Source organism: Colossoma macropomum, unplaced genomic scaffold, assembly GCF_904425465.1.
Source record: "Colossoma macropomum unplaced genomic scaffold, Colossoma_macropomum, whole genome shotgun sequence".
Taxonomy (NCBI): Eukaryota; Metazoa; Chordata; class Actinopteri; order Characiformes; family Serrasalmidae; genus Colossoma; species Colossoma macropomum.
The window spans coordinates 22,445,918-22,465,939 of record NW_023494794.1 but is presented as its reverse complement, the minus strand read 5'-3'; the positions used below and the strand labels follow the sequence as shown (position 1 = coordinate 22,465,939).

At 40.7% G+C, this 20,022-nt stretch overlaps 1 protein-coding gene across 3 annotated transcripts; it reads right to left on the bottom strand.

Annotated features, from left to right (window-relative positions):
- Positions 1 to 26: 26 nt before the first annotated feature.
- On the bottom strand, positions 27 to 18,651 carry wasf3a (WASP family member 3a). 3 transcript variants are annotated; one of them, XR_005007780.1, is made up of 9 exons: positions 18,545 to 18,651; positions 13,544 to 13,723; positions 9,815 to 9,949; positions 7,632 to 7,785; positions 6,977 to 7,094; positions 6,330 to 6,511; positions 4,677 to 4,970; positions 2,639 to 2,914; positions 27 to 447 (listed from the first exon to the last, which is right to left on the bottom strand). XR_005007780.1 is itself a non-coding variant. In XM_036581042.1 (9 exons), the coding sequence occupies exons 2-9, from the start codon at positions 13,674 to 13,676 to the stop codon at positions 290 to 292; spliced, it is 1,512 nt and encodes a 503-aa protein (XP_036436935.1). In that variant the 5' UTR covers positions 13,677 to 13,723; positions 18,545 to 18,651; the 3' UTR covers positions 27 to 289. The 3 variants fall into 3 exon arrangements, 1 of the variants encoding a protein (XP_036436935.1); XR_005007781.1 differs by lacking the exon at positions 18,545 to 18,651 and adding an exon at positions 18,450 to 18,503; XM_036581042.1 differs by having other exon boundaries at positions 2,639 to 2,976.
- Between the last annotated feature and the right edge of the window lie 1,371 nt (positions 18,652 to 20,022).

Here is a 20,022-nt window from a genome sequence, read left to right as displayed (position 1 = left end):
TCAAAACTATTGTAAACATCTGGTTTCTATCACCACCACTGTAAACAATTCTGACTTAGTTTCTCTGCAACGGAGCGTTTCACCACTCTGAACCACTAAAAACTGTTTACATCTTAGCTGTTTAATTACACAGAAATTCTGAAAAATCTGTTGGCATAAAAACGCAATAAAATACAATGTTTTCTTATGACAGTGACATTATGTGTTTGTAGGTTTATATGTGCGTCTGTGTGCGAGTATATGCATTTGTGTGTACGTGCTGTAGGAGGTAGCAGTGTGCGGACAGAAGTCAGTCTGACCACTCGTTGTCCTCCAGCTCAGAGTCGTCTTCTGAGTCGCTGTACTCTACAGCGATTCTCCTGGACAGTATAGTGGCCACGTCGTTGCCCACCCGCTCCCTCTTAGCCTGCTGCTCCTGCTGCTCCTGCACCTTCTTCAGCTGGATACCTGAACATTCAGACAAATAAAACACATATTAAATGCATACAAATACATATAGTTATAAGTAATGTGTAGACTTTTGCCTTTAAGCCCTTTTAAAGCAAAATAAATTTAGAAACAGAACAAGCAGCAGAATTCAGCAACTGGAAATTTTTGGACAAAAAATGACAATGATAAAGTAACAATGCTAAACATTTAGGCTGAAAAAGGTGCACTGTTACCATTTTTAAATATATTTAAAAGGTTTACAACAAAGTGTCAAAATATAACACAATTTCACTGGCAGTGAAATATGGGTCGCTTTCTTTGTACTCTTGCACCAGTTGCTGGTAAAATTTATGCAGGAGTGTAAAAAGTATAAAGAACATCTATAGAAGTGAAAGTATAAGTACTGTTTGTAAATTTTATTCCATTAAAAGAGGAAGTATGGAACCAAAAATATACTTAAGTGAAAGCAAAAAAGTAGCAACATCTAAAGCTACAGTATGTAAATTTAGGGGATTTGGAGACCTCTCTGGTGGAAATGTGTAATTGAATGCAACAAGCACAAGAACATTTTGTAACATGAGCTGTACTTTGGTCCTCTTCCCCAAGCGGATTTTATTTCAGGCTTTACAGGGTGAATCACAGCAGCACACGCTCACCATGTTTTAGCCTGTTTTTAAGTCACTTAAAAACATGCTTCACTATATAAAAGTAAAAAGTAAATACATGTAAAGAATAAAGAGAATAAGAATAAATAAAAAGAATTTGGTTTGTTTGGTAGTGTGTGGTACACCAATTGGTGTTACAAGTTCTCGCACAAACATGAATAGCTGTGGGTTTAATTTTTTTTTTACTGATATGAGTTTGGTTGAATGTTTTCATAAAAAAAAAGAATAATATGGAAACTTGACAGACTGATGAGAGAAAAGAAAAACCTCCTGTAGCCACCTGCACCAGCTGAACGTAAGTTCAATCATAGCATAGTTTGAACGTAACCTGCCACTATGTTTAAGTTTACGAGCTACTACAATTGAATCGGTTGCACCAAGTAACATAGTTTCAATGTAGCTTTAAGTTACAACTTAACATGTACACATACCCTATAGTAAGTGTAAGTTCTGCTGTGAAAATCATTGTCCTGATTGTTAAAATGACTGGTCGATTTGATCAACGGGAAAACATACAAGGTCTCGGTTTGCGTCGGCCACCACTTTTGCAGGATAGATAGACCCGTTTTTGTTGATCAGAGATGGAAAAGATCACAGACCTCCTGACCATAGATTTCCAACACAACACAGACAAGATCGAAGCCCTGAGTCCTACTTTGTGTTAGGATCTGAGATATTTTGCTACAGGGTTTTTCCAAATCAGGTGGGCAACTCTATTCATGTACACACGTCAACTGTGTGCACAGCAATAAGAGCAGCTCCATCAGTGCTCACGTGGTGTGTTAAGCTGACCTTATTATCATAGAATACATAACGCAGATTATTTTTAAAATATAACTATCATAGCTAACATTACCTTTTTGTTATTCAGCAAATTCAAATAGCGATTACATTAATCATTAATTACAGATTGTTCATTGATAAAGTGTCGTTAAAATATTGTGCATGAGAGCCCAGTTTGAACAACGGAAAAATCCCAGCAGCAGGACAGAATAAACACACATACAAGAGACGGACGCTTTGAAAACACCACTTTAATATAAACACAATCTCCTTCTGAATTATAGCAAATATGACCATCATACTTTAAGCAAAGCAAACGTAGCATGAAAAGAGAGAAATGTCACTGCGTGTGGAGATCATGCGTATTGTTTCCTGTTTATGTCGGGTAGTGTTACTGATTGACTGCAGAGTAAAAACGTTGTTCTGTGCATCAGTGATTTGATCTACCATCACTTTATGTTTTACTAGTTAAGATGTACTGTAAGTGTCTGTGGTGCAACCAAAATTCTGTGTGTCGCTAGTTTTAAACTAACTACCCTCAACACAAGCTTTAGGATGGACTCTACATGCCAACTTATGATCGAACTTACATTCAGCTGGTGCAACTGGCTGCTGGTCTTTGAGATGTGTAATGAACACTTTTAAAGGTCTAAATAAAAATGTAAGGAGCAAAAAAGTTGAAAAACACTACCTGCCCTACACAGGTAGCATTAACACAGGTTATACACACTCATTCAACACTGTAACATACACACACTCACCCATACGTATCGCAGATAACAGGTCACTGCGGCCGTCTGTGATTGGCTGGGATTCACGTCTCCGCCCTTCTCCCGTTCCCAACGGATGAGGCAGAATGGGAGGAGCCGGAGGTGGAGGGGGACCTGGAGGAGGCGGGGCCACAATTGGCCCAGGTGGCGGGACAGGTGGGAGGGGATAAGATAAAGCTGAGTTGACTGGTCCAGGATGTGACGTGGGCGGGGCCGGAGCCATTAAGGGTGTGGCAAAAGCAGTCTGCGATGAAGGGATGAGGGGACCTGGAGGAGGAGGAGGAGGGGGAGGAGGAGGAGAACCTGAACTAGCATAATATTCCATCATACTGAGAGAAAGAGATTGAAGAGAGAAAGAGAGATATATAAGGGAAAACAAAGAGGAGGTGGAGTGAGGACAAGAAGCAAGAGAGAGCATGAACATTAATGTAATTAATCAGTTCGTCAGTGTACATAAAACCTTACACGATGTAAAGGACATCCCTTCCCTAATTGGTCCAACTGTAGCTTAGCAACCATGACTAGGCCTGGCCTCCTCAGACGATCTTTCAGAACTACAAAATGCCACTTTTTACCCAATATTCCAAGAGTGGAAAGTGAATTATTATCCATTTCCTAAACTGCAATGCCAGTTAAACCAAATCAAGAAGCACACAAAACATATACAGGGTCAAGGCCAAGTCTGCTAACTAGCATGTCTGTCTAACTAATGAAGTATTTCTTTGTTATCGTTAACTCACTGGATTTAGGCTGTGCATTAAACCTGCAATGTAAACACCAAAAGGCTTGGAGAATTGGAGAACAGTGACAGCCTTATCACTGTTTGCCAGCTTGCTCAGCTAACAGTGGAAGTATTTAACAAGACCCAATGGGACACACACGCTAAATATCATTCTTTAAATCCATACTCTCCTGGGTGGTATGTAAAATTTTTGAGCATGTAGCACTAGCGCTGTAAAAGCTGCAAATGATGCAGCGTTTACATGCACTTAATAATCCGATAACTGCAGGAAATCAAATTTTGTCAGCAATCCGATCAACTCCTTTACATGCTCTTGGGTAATCAGATGATGAGGAAACTCCAGGTCTACATGAATCAGACAGTAATTGGATTTCTGCTTTGCAACCAGCCAATAAACTCACATGACTCAGACGTGACGTAAACCTGTCGTAAAACTCAAACTTCATGCTGAGTTTTTTTCATAAACATCATGCCACTTTACCTGCAAGTATGAACATACATCATTGAGAAGATGAAGAATATTTAAATCCTTCATTTCGTCAAGCATATAGTAGACTGAAATCCGAAAGAAATCAGAGTAAGAGTTTACATGCGCTGAGAAATCTGATTACTTCACTTTTAATGTAAGTCAGTGGAACCAGAATTTTGCTTTTTTTTTTTTGGTCCATTCATCATGAAATTTACAGACAATGTAAAGAACAGGCATTTTCAAATTATGTCAAAAACTGAAAAACAATAAAAATGGAGATTTTCTTCCGACAGCAGCGACTTAGACAAAATATTATTGAATGGAGAAACTGTGATGCTTTATGTATTCACACAGGATTCTTTTCTCCTAGCATACTGTCATATCATATAGCCCTGATATAATCATTTATTTACCTACCCTGCAGAACAGAAACAGTGCTGTCTTTTATTTCCATGTCATCTCCATGTATTGCTATATTTTTGGCCTCCATCTGTTCACTTTAGCCTTTTTATTAATAGTTTTTATCCTATTAGGCTGACAAGAGATCATGATGATAGATATATGGCCTTTAACTGCATACTGGTGACCTTTCTGTCTACTCCATTGATAAAATATTTGATTCATTTACGGGGTCAACCCTTGCCACAGAAAAAAACTGCATGGTTGTCCAAAATTATTTCCAAAGCTTGTCAGACATAGCAACAGTAACCAAGGAGGGGGCGGCTAAGCAAAGTCAATTCGTTAACTGACTAATCACAGCAAATACTTTTTGCCTAAATAAACTTTCTGTCTAACACTGCTGTATTTCTTTTCTTTACCTGTAGTCTGCTGGTGGTAGCGCGATGCCATTGATTCCCCCCTCAGTGTGGGTGTGCATTGGAGGAGGTGCGCGTGAGCGCCCGAGTGTGCCGCCTCTGTAGCCCCCCAGAGCGCCTATGCCCACTCCCACACCCACAGGCCCACCGATGCTGTGGTACTCATGCTCTACCCCTCCACTAGGATTGGATGAGGCTACTTCCCCAGGCATAAATGGGTGAGAGTGGGCATGACCAGGCAGGGTGTGGGCGTGGCCTGTTGGAACAGAGTAGTCTGCTATGTCGGGACAGGGCAGCCTGTTGTAAAGAAAATGGACAGACAAATTTCAAGGTGTTTCACTGCCGAGGACATCACTGGAAAAAGATACACTGCCTAGTCCTTTGTTTTGTTGATGTCACCTCCACCCTCTCAAACTAACTTACTTAAACATAAAAACACAGAAAGTTATCATATGAAATGGTTATGATTATGCAGCCTGATGTCTGTGAGATTATTTTATGATTGTTTTGTGAAGCTTTTAGCCTAAAACATGCTTATTTTTAAAAATGTATTCATGGTGGAGGGGTAAGAAACCTTATTATACCCTATTATTATACCCTATTATATATATTTTACCATCATCAACCAGTGGTGAACTGTAACTAAGTAAATGTATTCTTTACTGTACTTAAGTAGTTTTTTACTTTACTGAAGTTTTTCCATTTTGGGTGACTTTTTACTTTCACTTCACTACATTTCAAAGTCAAAGATCTTACTTTACTTTTACTCCACTACATTATGAGAAATCTGTTGTTCCTTTAACATGTCAAAACGAAAGAAGCACGAAGCAAGAACACCAATCAGGGCACAGCGCACACTTTGTTTTGAGCTTGTTTTGACCTGTTGGACATACCAACCCAGTGCAAGCACACGGTTCAATGTCAGTGCAGCAGCGTAGATAGAAATATAGAATACTCATTTGTGAACCTGTGATTAAAGCAAGTTTTTATTAAACTTAAACTTGTAACTAAGTTGCAAATAAATCTTAAACTGAAACTTTGCTTGTTCACAGAAAGTTATTTCAGAGCCACTCGGTTCTACCTAATGGAAACTGTTTGCCTTCAGTGTTTTGTGCTTATGATAATTTTAATAGACATCAGCGTCACTAATTAATGACATTCTATTAAAAGACTGGTTTACCAAGAGTGACACTGGAGTATTTTCACCTAAAATGAGTTAATGAAGCAGAGTCTTGTTACAAAAATGATAATAGGACATTAACGTCATAATTAATCTTTTAGTACTTTCACTTTCGATACTTAAGTACATCTGAAGGCAAATACTTTTGTACTTTTACTCAAGTGGAGGTCTAAAGGGAGGAACTTCTACTTTTACTGGAGTAATATTTTACCTTCGGTATCTCTACTTTAACTCAAGTACATGATTTGTGTACTTCGTCCACCACTGTCATCATCATTCAATATATAAACTCAGGAGACAGGTGTAGGTTCACTGGTGGTTTTGCATTGTAAATAAAATGGCTATATTTGTGTTGTAGACGAGTGTTAAGTCTGTAAGTTTCACAACAATGAACATCAACCACTCTGAATGACTTTGTGTTCAATAGAACTGTGCAGAAACTGATCATGTGTGTATTATTGAGTGTGTACACACACCTGCCCTCTGGTGAGAGAGACCCCTCAGAGGATGCCCCCCGGTGGAGGCTGTTTGGATGGCGGTGGTCAGGGCGGAGCTCCTTATCAAGCGCCATCATGTTCCACTCCTGCCGCCTGTTACGAGCTTTACGCACCTTTTTGACCTCGCGAGGTAAAGTCCCATCTACACCCCGCTTCTGCTCCTGAGAGAAAGAGAGAGAGTGAGAGAGAGAGAGAGAGAGAGAAAGATAGTGAAGAGAAGAGAAGAGAAGAGAAGAGGAGAGAGAGAGAAGAAAAAAGAAGGTAAAGAACAATGCAACAGGGAGAGAGAGAAAAGAAAGAAAAAAGCAGAGAAGAGAAGAGAAGAGAAGAGAAGAAAAGAGAAACGGGGAGACAGAAGAAAACAGAAGGGAAAGAACAAAGAAACAGGGAGAAAGAAAAGAAAGAAGAAAGAAACGAAGAGAGAGAAGAAAAAAGAGAAGAGAAGAAAAAAGAAGAAAGAAACAGGGAGAGAGAGAAGAGAAATAAGAATGAACAGGGAGGGAGAGAGAGAGAAAAGAGAACAAAAGAGAACATTAGAGAAAGAAGCAAAATGGTGAGAAGAGAAGAGAAGAGAAGAGAAGAGAAGAGAAGAGAAACAGGGGAAAGAGAGAATGAAAGTGTCCTACTCTCTGTCTTCTCTTCTCTTTCCTCTTATCTTCTGTGTCCTGAAGCATCTTTTCTTTCCACAGGTCAAAGAAATAAGAGGGATCTGTGTAGAACTTCATTCCATCAATATGATCATCTCTATTGCAGAGAGAGAGAAAGAGAGAGAGAGAGAGAGAGAGAAATGTTACATCAGCTAGTTTTTCTAAATGTAAAGATTCTTTCAGTAATTTTAGTTCATTCTCGTCCTGTTCTGTTTGTTTCCACTCTCGTCTTACAGCAGTTCTAGACAACTTTTGTATGCTATTAATCATTTCCCATTAAACTTACTGTATATTGTTCCACAGAACCAGTTCAAAAAAGTTTTCCAATTAATCAAACAAGTTTAGCAAAACTATCTCCTTACCCTAATACACTGGAGCTACAGCTAATGCGGCTAACAAGTAATGGAAGCATACATAATGGTCTTAACTGCATGCCTAAATAATCACACATTTGTCTCAAACCATGTGGAGTTATCTCAAAAAATAAACTTCCATTACTTATTAGCTACATCAGCCTTGTAGCTCCAGTGCAAAACTAAAGAAACAAACTTCAGGATATGGACTTTTGAGCAATCTTCAGTGAAATTAAGTGAAGTTCAGTGAGGTGAAGTTACGGAAGGGTCTCCTCACACACCTGTAAGTGGAGAGCACGCTGAGTGGCGGCGGTTTCTCACTCATGTTATACATCTCAGCTATGGGGTTTGGAACGCTGCTCTTGGACACCACCTGCTGGTCCTGAACTGTGGAGCTCCTGAAGGCCTTCCGCATGTTGATGTCCTGGAGAGAGACTGCAGGACAGAAAGAGAGCGAGTGTAAAGCTGAGATCTGCTCTCTGGGTCCAAACACGGCTGCCGAGTGTTTCATTTCTCATTCATGAGCAATTTTCATTTCACAGCTCCCAACTGCTGCATTGGAACTAACGACAGGGCCAGATTCAGCTTGATGTCAGCTAAAACCCAGAATAAGAAAGATCCTCTGAATAAAAAAAGGGGTTGGATAATTTTACACAATTATCCACTTGTGTAGTCAATCAGCCAAGACATGTTTGGAGTCCAAATTTTGCTTCCTAAGTTCTGCACTGGAGCTTTAAAGCCAATCGAGCTAACAGTAGAAGTCAGTCACCCAAATCTTTTCAATACATCCTCGAAGTTTTTTCAGTGCTCACGCAGACACAGTATGACTTACTGTGAGGTATAAAAATAAACAAAATAAAGCATATTCCTGCATGACGTGTGCACCCAAAGGGAGGTCCAATTTCACTGTACACATGCTCAGTAAAGTTTTCTTTATTTTCACCAAGTCATACTGTGTCCTACACCACATCTACAAGTCTGCACCACCTAAATGAAGACCTGGATTGGGTTTGAGCAGGTCGAGAGACGTTTTGGAGATGTATTTACAGAAAAGATTTGGGTGACTATTGACTTGAAGTGTATTGAGATCTAGTGTTAGTAATGTTAGCCATGTGGATCCAATGTTAAACTAAAAAAAGCGAAATCTGGACACTGTCCTGGCTTATCAACTACATCTGTATAAGTGAGTAAGTAAGTTATCTTACATTAAAGGCCCAGCCAACCTAGCACGGGGTGGTCTGCAGGCCTAGACTCTGGGCTGGTGAAGGCACTTTAAGTCATATCCGACAGGCCCAAGGCTTGGTAAAGGGTTAGGATTCCCCCAGTCACATGGCAAAAGCTAACACAGGCTTGCTCTGAGACCTGGGAAGCACCACCACATCTTTTCGAATTGCTGCTAACACAATGTCACTGGACAGCTGAATGGGCTCTGAGGAGAACGATAACCGCCAGTTCTGTTATATCAGCTAGCAGATGCCTGCGCTTGGTGATGGGGAGACGAGGAGACATCCTACCCACCCAGAGAGAGCGAGACAATTGTGCTCTCTTGGACTCCCATCCACAGACGGCTGTAGCATCACCAGGGACTGAACGTGCATCTCCTGATGATAGAGCCAATGCTTAGATGGTTGCGCCACTCAGGAGCCATCTGTCTGTTTTAGGGTCTGACTCTTGATAGATATTGATATCGTTCCTGCAGCATGAGCTGCTGTGAATAACGGCAGAGCAATTAAATAATAGCAAGGATATGCATTTTGGCTCATGGATACCTGAATGTATTTCTGGCCAAGCATCAGCGACCTGATTGGATAGATTCAAACTGATAAACCAGTCATTAAGAAGCAGATATGAAGGGAGTGGGGTGGGGGTCAGTATGCTGTGGACAGTTGTTTCCATAACATCACAGTCCAGAAGTGCCCTGAAAGCTAGCTAAACGTTTCTTTTTGTCTATTTTTCGACATAATTCCAATTTCTTTCAGATTTAATTACAAGGTTTTTGTGATTAAAATGGAAGATCTGATCTTTTCAGGCCAATTATTATGTTTTCAATGTCAGCATTTAAGAAAAGAGCTGATTTATGAAAATGAATTAAAATGGAGACATCTGTTTTTTGCTAATGAATAAACATATGAAAGAGAGACTGTATGATACACAATCAGTTAGGATCAGTTTTATTATTATCTTTACTTTTGTGGCTTTGCTGTTTGAGGTAGGCGAGTTAGTCAGCTTGGTAACTGAGATGTTAGCTTCTTGGCTAACTAAAGCTGCACACATTCACCCCAACTATGGCAGTTATCTACACTTTTTTACTACAGATCAGTGTACATTACTGTACTCATGTGAGTATGTAAATTTGTTTACTTTTGTGTAGTAACTGTTTATGGTTAGTGAGTTAGCTTTTCAACAGCACCAGCATGGATGATGCACTTCCTGCATCTCTGTGACCGTTGACCTTGTGACTGACCTTCCTCCACACTGGAGTCCAGCTGTGTGACCTTCACAGCCAGGCGGTCGATGCGGTCCTGCAACGAGTTCGCTCGCAGGTAGAACGTGTTCGCTTCGTTAAACAGCTCACCAAACACGTCCTCTGCATGCTTACCTGAGAAAGAGAGAGAGAGAGAGAGAGAGAGAGAGAGAGAAAGTGTTACTGGAGCAAAAACATATTAACACCCTTCCTTTCAGAAGAAAGGCTGGAGAAGTAGGTGTCCACAAACTTTTGGACATGTACTGTGTTTCTGAAACTTTGGCGAAGAAAGAAAAAAAAACACTTTTTACATTTGTTAATGTAACTTCAGAAAACACTTCTGTTTGTCCACTTGTTCCTAAATGTTCACACATTGTAAAAAAGCAGCTGTCAACTACAGATACCGCAACGGGAACTATATTTGGAATTGAAACATATTTTGCTGCGGAATGTAAATAACCTTCCATCACCCCATTTTGTAAGCTTCCCAGAGGTGATTCTGCAGGCAATGGGGAAATCAAAACCTGTATATGTTAAATTCATATAATCAAATTAAATATTTTAAGCAGGACACTAGTGAGGGTTCCATCTATAAATTTCAGAGAATTACTAAAAATGTTGCAAAAGAATTATGTGAGAGAAATATGGGCTGAATTTACAGACAAATATTTAACGTTGAAAAGCTTCTTGTTGCTGTTTTGTTGAATTATATTGGAATTACGAATGCAAAAATGCACTGGGATCAGCTATAACGTCTGTTTATATTGCCACTTCTTTCTTTGATAAAATAGAGTTTTGCTTTTTTATCAAACCTACTGCCTTTGTTATTACTTGTTGAAGGCTAGGTAAAAAACAAAATACATGATTTAATTCTATTTGTATTTTTATTATTGTCATGACTCCCTTTGGACCTCAGAGCCGAAGGGACTCCTGCCTCACTCTCGTGCTCCAATCAGCGCTCTAACTCTCCAGAGTACTGATCATGTTCACCTGTGGTGCATTCATTAGTTTAGTATAAAGCCCGGGCTTGTAGGATAGGTTCTTTGTGAGGTATTGCTTCTGTCCCAAGAGCTACTGAGCGTTTGTGTCTGTTTGGTTATTCTGGTTCTGATATTTTTGCCCTGTTTTTGACTTGCCTTTTGCCTGATACTTTTTCGGATTGTTTGCTTGGTTATGTTTGTGCTTCTGTGTTTTTTGGTCCTTTTTTGGATCTGACCTATGCCTGTTTATTGGCTTCGATTTTGGATTGTGTTTTTATCAGTAAAGCCTCTCATTCTACTTTTATTCGCGAGCGTCTGCGTCATTCTGTCGTGTTAAAATTATGTATTCCGCAAATGTGTTTACAGCATTTTAATTTTACCTGCAAAAAATATATCCCATCTCAAGCAAGCATGCAAAATTCTGTGCAAAGTTAGGCAATTTTACACGATATTTGCTTCTTCCATCAACTTTTTAAATTCAACATACCAAAATATGCATAAAAACATGTGGATGGAAACCCAGCTACTATTGTCTCTCTGTGTGTGAAATGTTGTGACGCTGTGTTGAGCTGCTCGTGAGCAATGAGGGGTGAAAGGGGAGGAGTGACAGCCCCCAAACAATTCACACTTCTATACAAAGACAGCCATGCTGAGATAAAATGGACAACTGCAGATTTCTTCACATCAAACAATTCTGACTTAATAAACAAACTGAATTAAACATAATAGAAACATATTTAGAATCTTTGTCATAGACATATCCATTGAAATGTATTATATCAACATTATTGATGAAAACATGCACTGTGCAAAAACTAGGAGTGGTACAAGTGTCTAATAGAGTGGACAGTGAGTGGACACAGTGTTTAAAACTCCAGCAGCACTGCTGTGTCTGATCAACTCGCACCAGCGCAACACACACAAACACACTACCACCACGTCAGTGTCACTGCAGTGCTGAGACTGACCCACCACCCAAATAATACCTGCTTTGTGGTGGTCTAATGTGTAATCAATAAAGTGCTCAGTGAACGTATAGCAGCAAATAAGGTTGTAAGTGTTTTGCTTGTAAATTATTTGAATCCTATTTTCTTTCCTTAAGTCTTTAACTCTCTCTGTGTGTGTGTGTCTCTCTCTCTCTCTCTCTCTCTCTCTCTCTCTTTCTGTCTCTCTCTGCTTCACGCACACTAATCTCGGTGTAAGCCGTAATCCTCTGTGACTTCATATAAACCCAAAGCACATCAGCTGGTACATGATGAACACACACACACAAATGTGTAGGCCAGATGTCTGTGAAATTTCCCGTCTCCGACCTCAACTGCGTAACACTGCTGAGTATTAATCTCACATCTGTCCAGTGACCAGTGAATCCCAACCAATCAGATTAAGCTTTAAAACACAATGGTTGTAGTAAAGCGCATGAATGGCAGCCTTGAATGAACGACACTTGTTTGGCCATGCGGCTTTACGCTCTCCGCCAATGTACACATGCAAATATATATAAATCCATAGGCATTAATATGGAGTTGGTCACCCTTTGCAGCTACAACAGCTTCCACTCTTCTGGGAAGCTTTTTACAAGATTTTGAAGTGTGTCTGTGGAATTTTTTTCCAATCATCCAGAAGAGCTTTTGTGTGGTCAGACACTGATGTTGGACGAGTGGGCCTTGCTCGCAATCTTCGTTCTAGTTCATCCCAAAGGTGTTCCATGGGGTTAAGGTCAGGGCTCTGTGAGGGCCAGTCAAGTTCTTTCACACCAAACCCACCCAGCCAGGCCTTTATGGAGCTGCTTTGTGCACTCGGGCTCAGTCATGCTGGAACAGAAAAGGTTCTTCCCCAAACTGTTCCCACAAAGTTGGAAGCATAGAATTGTTCAAAATGTCTTGGTCTGCTGAAGCATTAAGATTTCCCTTTACTGGAACTAAGGGGCCTAGGCCAACCCCTGAAAAACAACCCCATAGCATCATCCCTCCTCCACCAAACTTTACAGTCGGCACAATGCAGTCAGGCAGGTAATGTTCTCCTGGCATTCGCCAAACCCAGACTCGTCCATCAGACTGACAGATAGAGAAGCGTGATCCATCACTCGACAGAACACATTTGCACTGCTCCTGGCGCTAAGTTTTTGTGCTGATGTTAATGCCAGAGGAGGTTTGAACTCTGCAGCTGTTGAGTCAGCAGAGTGTAGGAGACCTTTATGCACTATGCGTCACAGCACTTGACGACCCACTCTGTAACTTTACGTGGTCCGACACTTTGTGGTCTGATACTTCGTTAAAAGTGTATATATATGTATATACTGCGATGGACTGGCGACCTGTCCAGGGTGTATCCTGCCTTCCACCCAATGACAGCTGGGATAGGCTCCAGCACCCCACCGCGACCCAAAAGGATAAGCGGTTTAGATGATGTATGTATGTATGTATGTATGTATATATATATATATATATATATATATATATATATATATATATATATATATACATATATACACATATATATATGTATATATATATATATATATATATACATAAACACACTTCTATAACCCATAGATATATATATGTCCCATATGTATTATATAGTATGAGTACCTATATGAAAAGTTCCACATGTATTATAAAGTAAAATAAGCTGCATCTTTTCTTGATATGCACATTTTATGTAACGGACCAGTCGTTCACCAAAAACAAACAAACACAAACACACACAAACACACACACACAAACACACACAGGTGAGGTCTTACTGAGGCTGCTGAGTTGGCGGATGATGGCAGAGAGTGTGTTGTTGGTCACACACTCCAGTTCGCTCCCGATGCCCTCAGGTAGCGCTCCCCGGCTCAGGTGACGCGGCTCAATGTTCCTCTTCACCAGCGGCATGACTGCACTTCACACACACACATGTACAGGTGTGTGTATCTGTGCACCTGTACAAACACAAATAACTGGGATTAGCAATAAAGCGACAGTTTGGCAAAATCAAACGTATATAGCCCGCCCCCAACCCCTAATGTAGTCGATCAGCCAAGTCTTGATTGGTGTCTGAAGTTTATTTCTTTAGTTTTACACTGTCTTTGATTTTTTTCACTGAACAATTTCATTAGTAATAATAAAACTTTTAACCCCTTAAAATCCCAGGTTCATTAAACACTAAGACTTACTATTCAGTAACTACAGGGACTTCAATGCAAACTGGCTCAGCTATTCTTAGGTTATAGAAGTGTGAAATAAAACTGCTGATGGGCCCCAAACTGCCAATGGGCCCTGACCTTTTAAGGCGTTAAGGGGCCCGTATCCTATATTTCTTTGGATGATTTTCTCCCCCCCTGGGATTCACTAATAAAGTTTGTGTGGTTTTATTAACCTAAAACAGCCCTAATTAATTTTAACATGACCACTTTCCAACCTCTCTTTATCACTTAGCATTAAGCAGGCTGTTTTTGTCATTGTGCCCTAAAGACTCATATATGTAAATGAGCTGTGTTCTGATTGGCCATCTTGTATTATGCCTTAAAAAGCAGCCCAGGCTGAAACACTCTTTATAACATCATATTCTTACAACTTCAGCATAAATGATTGGGGTTAAACTGCTGTAGGCTGAGTGGATCTATATAAATGATTTGGTTTTCATGACATCACAAAAACAGCTCAGTTTCCATATATGGACGGTACGTTTTGAAACGTTAACAGAGTTTACATGCTACACCAAACGCTTTGACTTCAAAACTCTGAGGAAGATTCAGTTTTACATGATATGTGCCTTTTAATCCTGAGTAACAGCTCTGTAGAGGAACGAATCAGAATACTGACTACTTCTAAAGCTGTCATCACTCTTCAGAGGAGTGCACACGGCTTATAACCTCTCAGGATTAAGTTATTAGACACACATACGCACTTCTGGATTACAGTTGCCTGCACAATCATGTTCACTCTCACCTCACAACTGATGGTCCTCAGGCAGCACAGTTCTGTTGTATTTATTTGAAATATAAAGAATATGTTCAACAAAGATCGTAGATTTTTATATTTGTTTGTCATAAACTACAGTTTCGAGGAAGAAAACATATAAATAGGAATATACCTCACATTTCACTGTCCTTTAGTTGTTTTTTTCCATAGTGATAAGAATTGTATTCTATTTGATAATAATAATAATTATTATTTCTTTATTTATAGAGCTCTTTTCATACTGGCGGCAGCTCCAAGTGCCTTACAGACAGGTGATAAAGCTTAACACTGACAGAAGAAATCAGAGTTGAGTTTGATTTTCTTCTGTTATGCTTCAGGTTTGGCATACAAAGCAAAAGAATGAGTGCAAATGTTCATTCAGAAACTATCAAGGTGCATTTAACAACAAAGGCAGCATGGAGCTTCGTTTATACAGTGATAGGAAACACAGTTGTAGCATGATGGCCGGCCAACCCCAAGCAGGGTTTGAACTGGTAGTCCCCTTGTTCAGATACCAGAATGCTTTGGGGTAAGCCACCAGCCCAGCACAAGATATGGACATATGGATAAGTGCAGAGCAGTACAGAATCAAGAGTGTGGAAAAAGCAAAACTGAGGTTGCACCAAGCAAGACTCGAACTCGCAAACATGGGGGCAAGTGTGTTATCACTAAGCTACTGTGGCAACACAAAGCTGAAATTACTGGCTTAGTCAGAGACACACATGTGGCAGTGTGAACACAAGACTGAGCAGAAAGCAGCATGTGAGCAGCCTTAAGTAGGGTACTCACAGCTGTTACTGTTCAGCCCTAATTACCACTTCAGTGGCTCACTGTCTCCCCCTAGTGGCTGGAGGTGGCCTAGCATGAGGCCGGGACAATACAACAGTATCTAGTTCTTGGCAATATAAGGTGATTAAGGTATTAGTTTTGTCATTATCGTTATACCTTATGTGCAAACAGTGCAAAACCTGCTGATTTCCTCACTTCTCACGTAGCGAGCTGCAGCCTGGCATTAATTCAGTTGTCAAAGGAGCGACATCAGATTGTAATGAGTTAAGGAGTTAACGGGGGAAAAAGTGGAAGGAAAAGCCAGTCTCTTGGGGTTAGCCGTTAGATTAAGCCATTAGCCTAGCATAGAGACTAGCCACCTTTCCATGTGCAGTGCTCCTTGCTTGGCCAGCCAAGAGGCTCCGCAGCTTCTCAGCTAAAACTGATAGTGTGAACGACTGTAATATTTACAAAACATACCAGGGTTAGGAAGCAATATTAATATCTGTATATATACTGCTCATTTCTGTTTTTACTATTTCACCCAATAAAAATATTTTAGATTTACTTCATCTGTTAAATATGGTTCTTCCTGGATTCCATCCAGAATAATACGTCATTCTTAATCTACAAAAAAGGTTTACTGTAAGCATCCGAAATAGTTTTATTTTAAAAAAGTACACATTAATAAACTATAATGGGATATAAACTGAAACTGTCAGTAATCTTAATTATACGGTGACAGAAATTTCTGCTTATATTGCTCACAGCTAACAGTAACTCACAGAACTATTTCACTGAACAGTGTTGACATGCACGCTCACCAGCTATACTGGAGGCAGATCTTAAGCTGTTAAAGTAGACAAACACAAACATTACAAATGCAGTACTGGTAAGACTTTAGGGTAGAATAGAAGGGGTAATAACATTAAAATGTAAAAAAACATCCCTCGTTTACCATCTTTAATAGAAACCACTGTCAATGATTAAAATAAACCATCCAGGTGCAGCCTATCAGAGTAAAGTGGGTGGGGAGGGGGAGGGGCTTATGCTATGCACACTCCCATGCTGAAATGACTAGGCTTTTTTTGTGATTTTTGAGGGTTTATTTTGTAGGAGGACAGCATGGCAGCTGCTGAAAGAGTTCTGTTGGAGAACTTTTATTTCTCTGAGCCAAACCAACCTTTTGTTCTTAGTTTGTAATGCAGAAAATATTGTTAACACATAAAATAGCAACATTTAAATTGAATCTTGACCTCTGAATGGAAAATTGTATTGTATTCTAACATTAACATATGAACACAAGGCATGAGGCAGTTCCTATTTTTTTGCTGTATTGTGTCATTACACTCCTAGACTAAACTTAAACAAGTCCAGCACGGTACAATAGCACTGCACTGCATCTTCATGCAGATGCTTAGCTGCTCCTTTCTGACTGACCTGAGGCTGGTATCAGTACCTGGATCAGTCTAAAAGGAATCCAGAGCTAACAAGACACAGGGCTCAGTTTACACTGAGATCAGTTCAGATCACTGCAGCCTGCTGCGTCTGCTGCGTCTCAGTGCTCACATTTTAGTTATTTAGCCCAAACTTGAAGAACAGAATCATTAGAGAGTAATGAGATGATGCAGTAGGACATTTTAAACATTATAAGCTCTAATTGTGCTCTGTGGCACTTCAGTACTGTCAGACAGTTTTTCAGGAGGAGTGGAGACGTGCTGTCTGTGGGCCCGCGCCTTAACAAGAACACACTAGCAGGTGGCTTAAAGGGGAATTCCACTGATTTTGGTAAAATTCTGCATAGTTCAGTACTTGAGATATAAACAGAGTAATTCAGAGTGGTTTGGTGTGAAATGGTTTACATTTCTTTACAGTGGTGGTGATAGGAACCAGGGGTCGCCATGACTACAACACAAATATAGACATTTTATTTACTATCCAAAACCACCAGTGAACCTACACGTGTCTTCTGAGTTTTATATGAAATGCTGATGATGATAAAATAGTGGATAATCTGAAATAATATGTTTTAAGGGACTATTTTGCCTCACAACGCCCTGCAATGTTTTAGGCCAAAACCTTATCACAAAAATATCATAAAACAGTGTATCAGACATCAGGCAGCGTATTCATAACCATTTCATGTAACTTCAATAACGTCCTGTGAGGGAGCGTTTAGAGGTGGACATCTGGATCCTAACACCACCAATTCTGAAGGTTTTCTAGAATGGAGCATTTTGGACCAAACCACTCTGAATGACTCTGTTTACATCTTAATGACTGAATTATGCAGAAATCTTGAAAGTCTCGGTAAGTTTCTCTATTTCACACCAAACCACTCTGACTTTGTTTACATCTCAACCAAGATTCCCCTTTACTGGTGAAAGAACAGAACACGGCCGGGCGCGCGCCTAATTGAGAACGGAACGGGCATGCGCTTTAATGAGCCGGTAACGGGCACGTACCTTAATGGGAATGAAAGGGGCGCGCGCCTTAATGACACACGGACGCGCACGTGCGCCTTAATGAGACCGCGAAGGCCACGCGCTTCATTAGGCACACCTACGTGTACGCGCTTTTATTGGAACGTGCACGCGCCTTAATGAGAACACAAACGCTTGCGTTCCTTTTATGAGAACGTAATGGCCACGCGCTTCCACGGGAACTAAACCGGCACAGGCACGCGCCTTAACGGGAACCCGAACGAGCACGCGCGCCCGCTGACCTGCGTTCCCTCAGGGCTTAAGCCGTTTTTCCTACAGCACAGTCAGAAGCGATTAATGGCCAAAGCGCGCGGGACAAGCAAGGCGCGAGGCTCTAAACATATACAGACCCCCAGTGCTACGTTATTAATAAACACTCCTATCACATGATCCACTGAGAAAGCCAAAAAACGCCCATATAAACTGTCAGAAAGTGCAGGCGCGCCGGACTCACCCTGAACCCCCCATGAGACTCTTCACCAAAACATGTCTGCAGCTGTTCTGACCCACAAGCAGCGAATAAAACCACCGTCAGATCATAAAACTCACCGGAGAGAATAACAGCGCGCTGTGTGTGCAGCAATGACCCGCGCGCTCTCACCACAGACCCAGTTTTACGCGGAGACCGTCCGAGACCAGCCCGCTGCCATTCTGCCCTGACGTCACACTGAGGCCGGGCCTGGGAGCCTGAGTGCCACTCGGATGACTCAATCAGCTTTCAGGAGAAAAGATTTCATTCGCAGATTAAACTCAGGCAACCAATCAGAGTGGAGCTGAGGGCTGGAGTGGACGGTGGAGCTCAGCACAGGGGAACAGGTGTCAGGTCGAGGTACAGACGAGTTTAGACTTTACATTAGAAAAACATACAAAAATATACTTTTTTAAGGAAAATATTTATTTTATATAATTTTTTTGTATAATATTTTTCATATGATCATGCTGATAGATACGACAGCTTTTGTAGCTCATTTTTAATGGGGTGCCAATAATTCTGTTTGGGTAAATTGGAGTATTACTCACCTAAACATTATATTCCCCTTAAATTACTGCACATACATTTTGCAGTATTAAGATACGTTATGTGTCCAAAAATTTATAGACACTTGCTCCTCCTTCGTTTCTTCTGAAATGAAGGGTATTAATAGCCAGTTTGTCCCCTTTTGCTGCAGTAACACCCATTCCACATATAACCCCACTCACTCCTCTTTAACCCCACCAACTCCACATTTAACCCCACTCATTACACATATCCCCACTTATTCCTGTTTAACCCCACCAACTCCACATTTAACCCCACTCATTACACATATCCCCACTTATTACTGTTTAACCCCACCCATTCCACATATAACCCCACTCACTACACATATAACCCCACTCATTCCTCTTTAAAAGCACTCATTCCACATATAACCCCACCCATTACCCATATAACCACACCCATTCCCCATATAACCCCACTCATTACCCATATGACCCCACCCATTCCATGTATAACCCCACCCATTCCCCATATAACCCAACTCATTCCACATATAACCCCACTCACTCCTCTTTAACCCCACCCATTCCTTTATAACCGCCCCATTCCACAAATAACCCCATTCATTCTGTTTATTAACCCCACCCATTCCACACATAATCCCACTCATTTCACATATAACACCCTCTTATTCCACTTTAAACTCACCCATTGCCCATATAATCCCACTCATTTCATGTAGAACCCTGCTCATTCCACTTCAAACCCACCCATTGCTCATATAATCCCACTCATTCCTTATATAAACCCACTCATTCCCCATATAACCTCACTCATTCCACTTTAAACCCAACTATTGCTCATATAACTCCACTCTTTCCTCTTTAACCCAACCATTGCTCATCTAACCCCACTCTTTCCTCTTTAACCCCACCCATTCCCCATATAACCCCACTTATTCCACATTTAACCCCACCCACTCCACAAACAACCCCATTCATTCCTCTTATTAAGCCAACCCATTCCACACATAATCCCACTCATT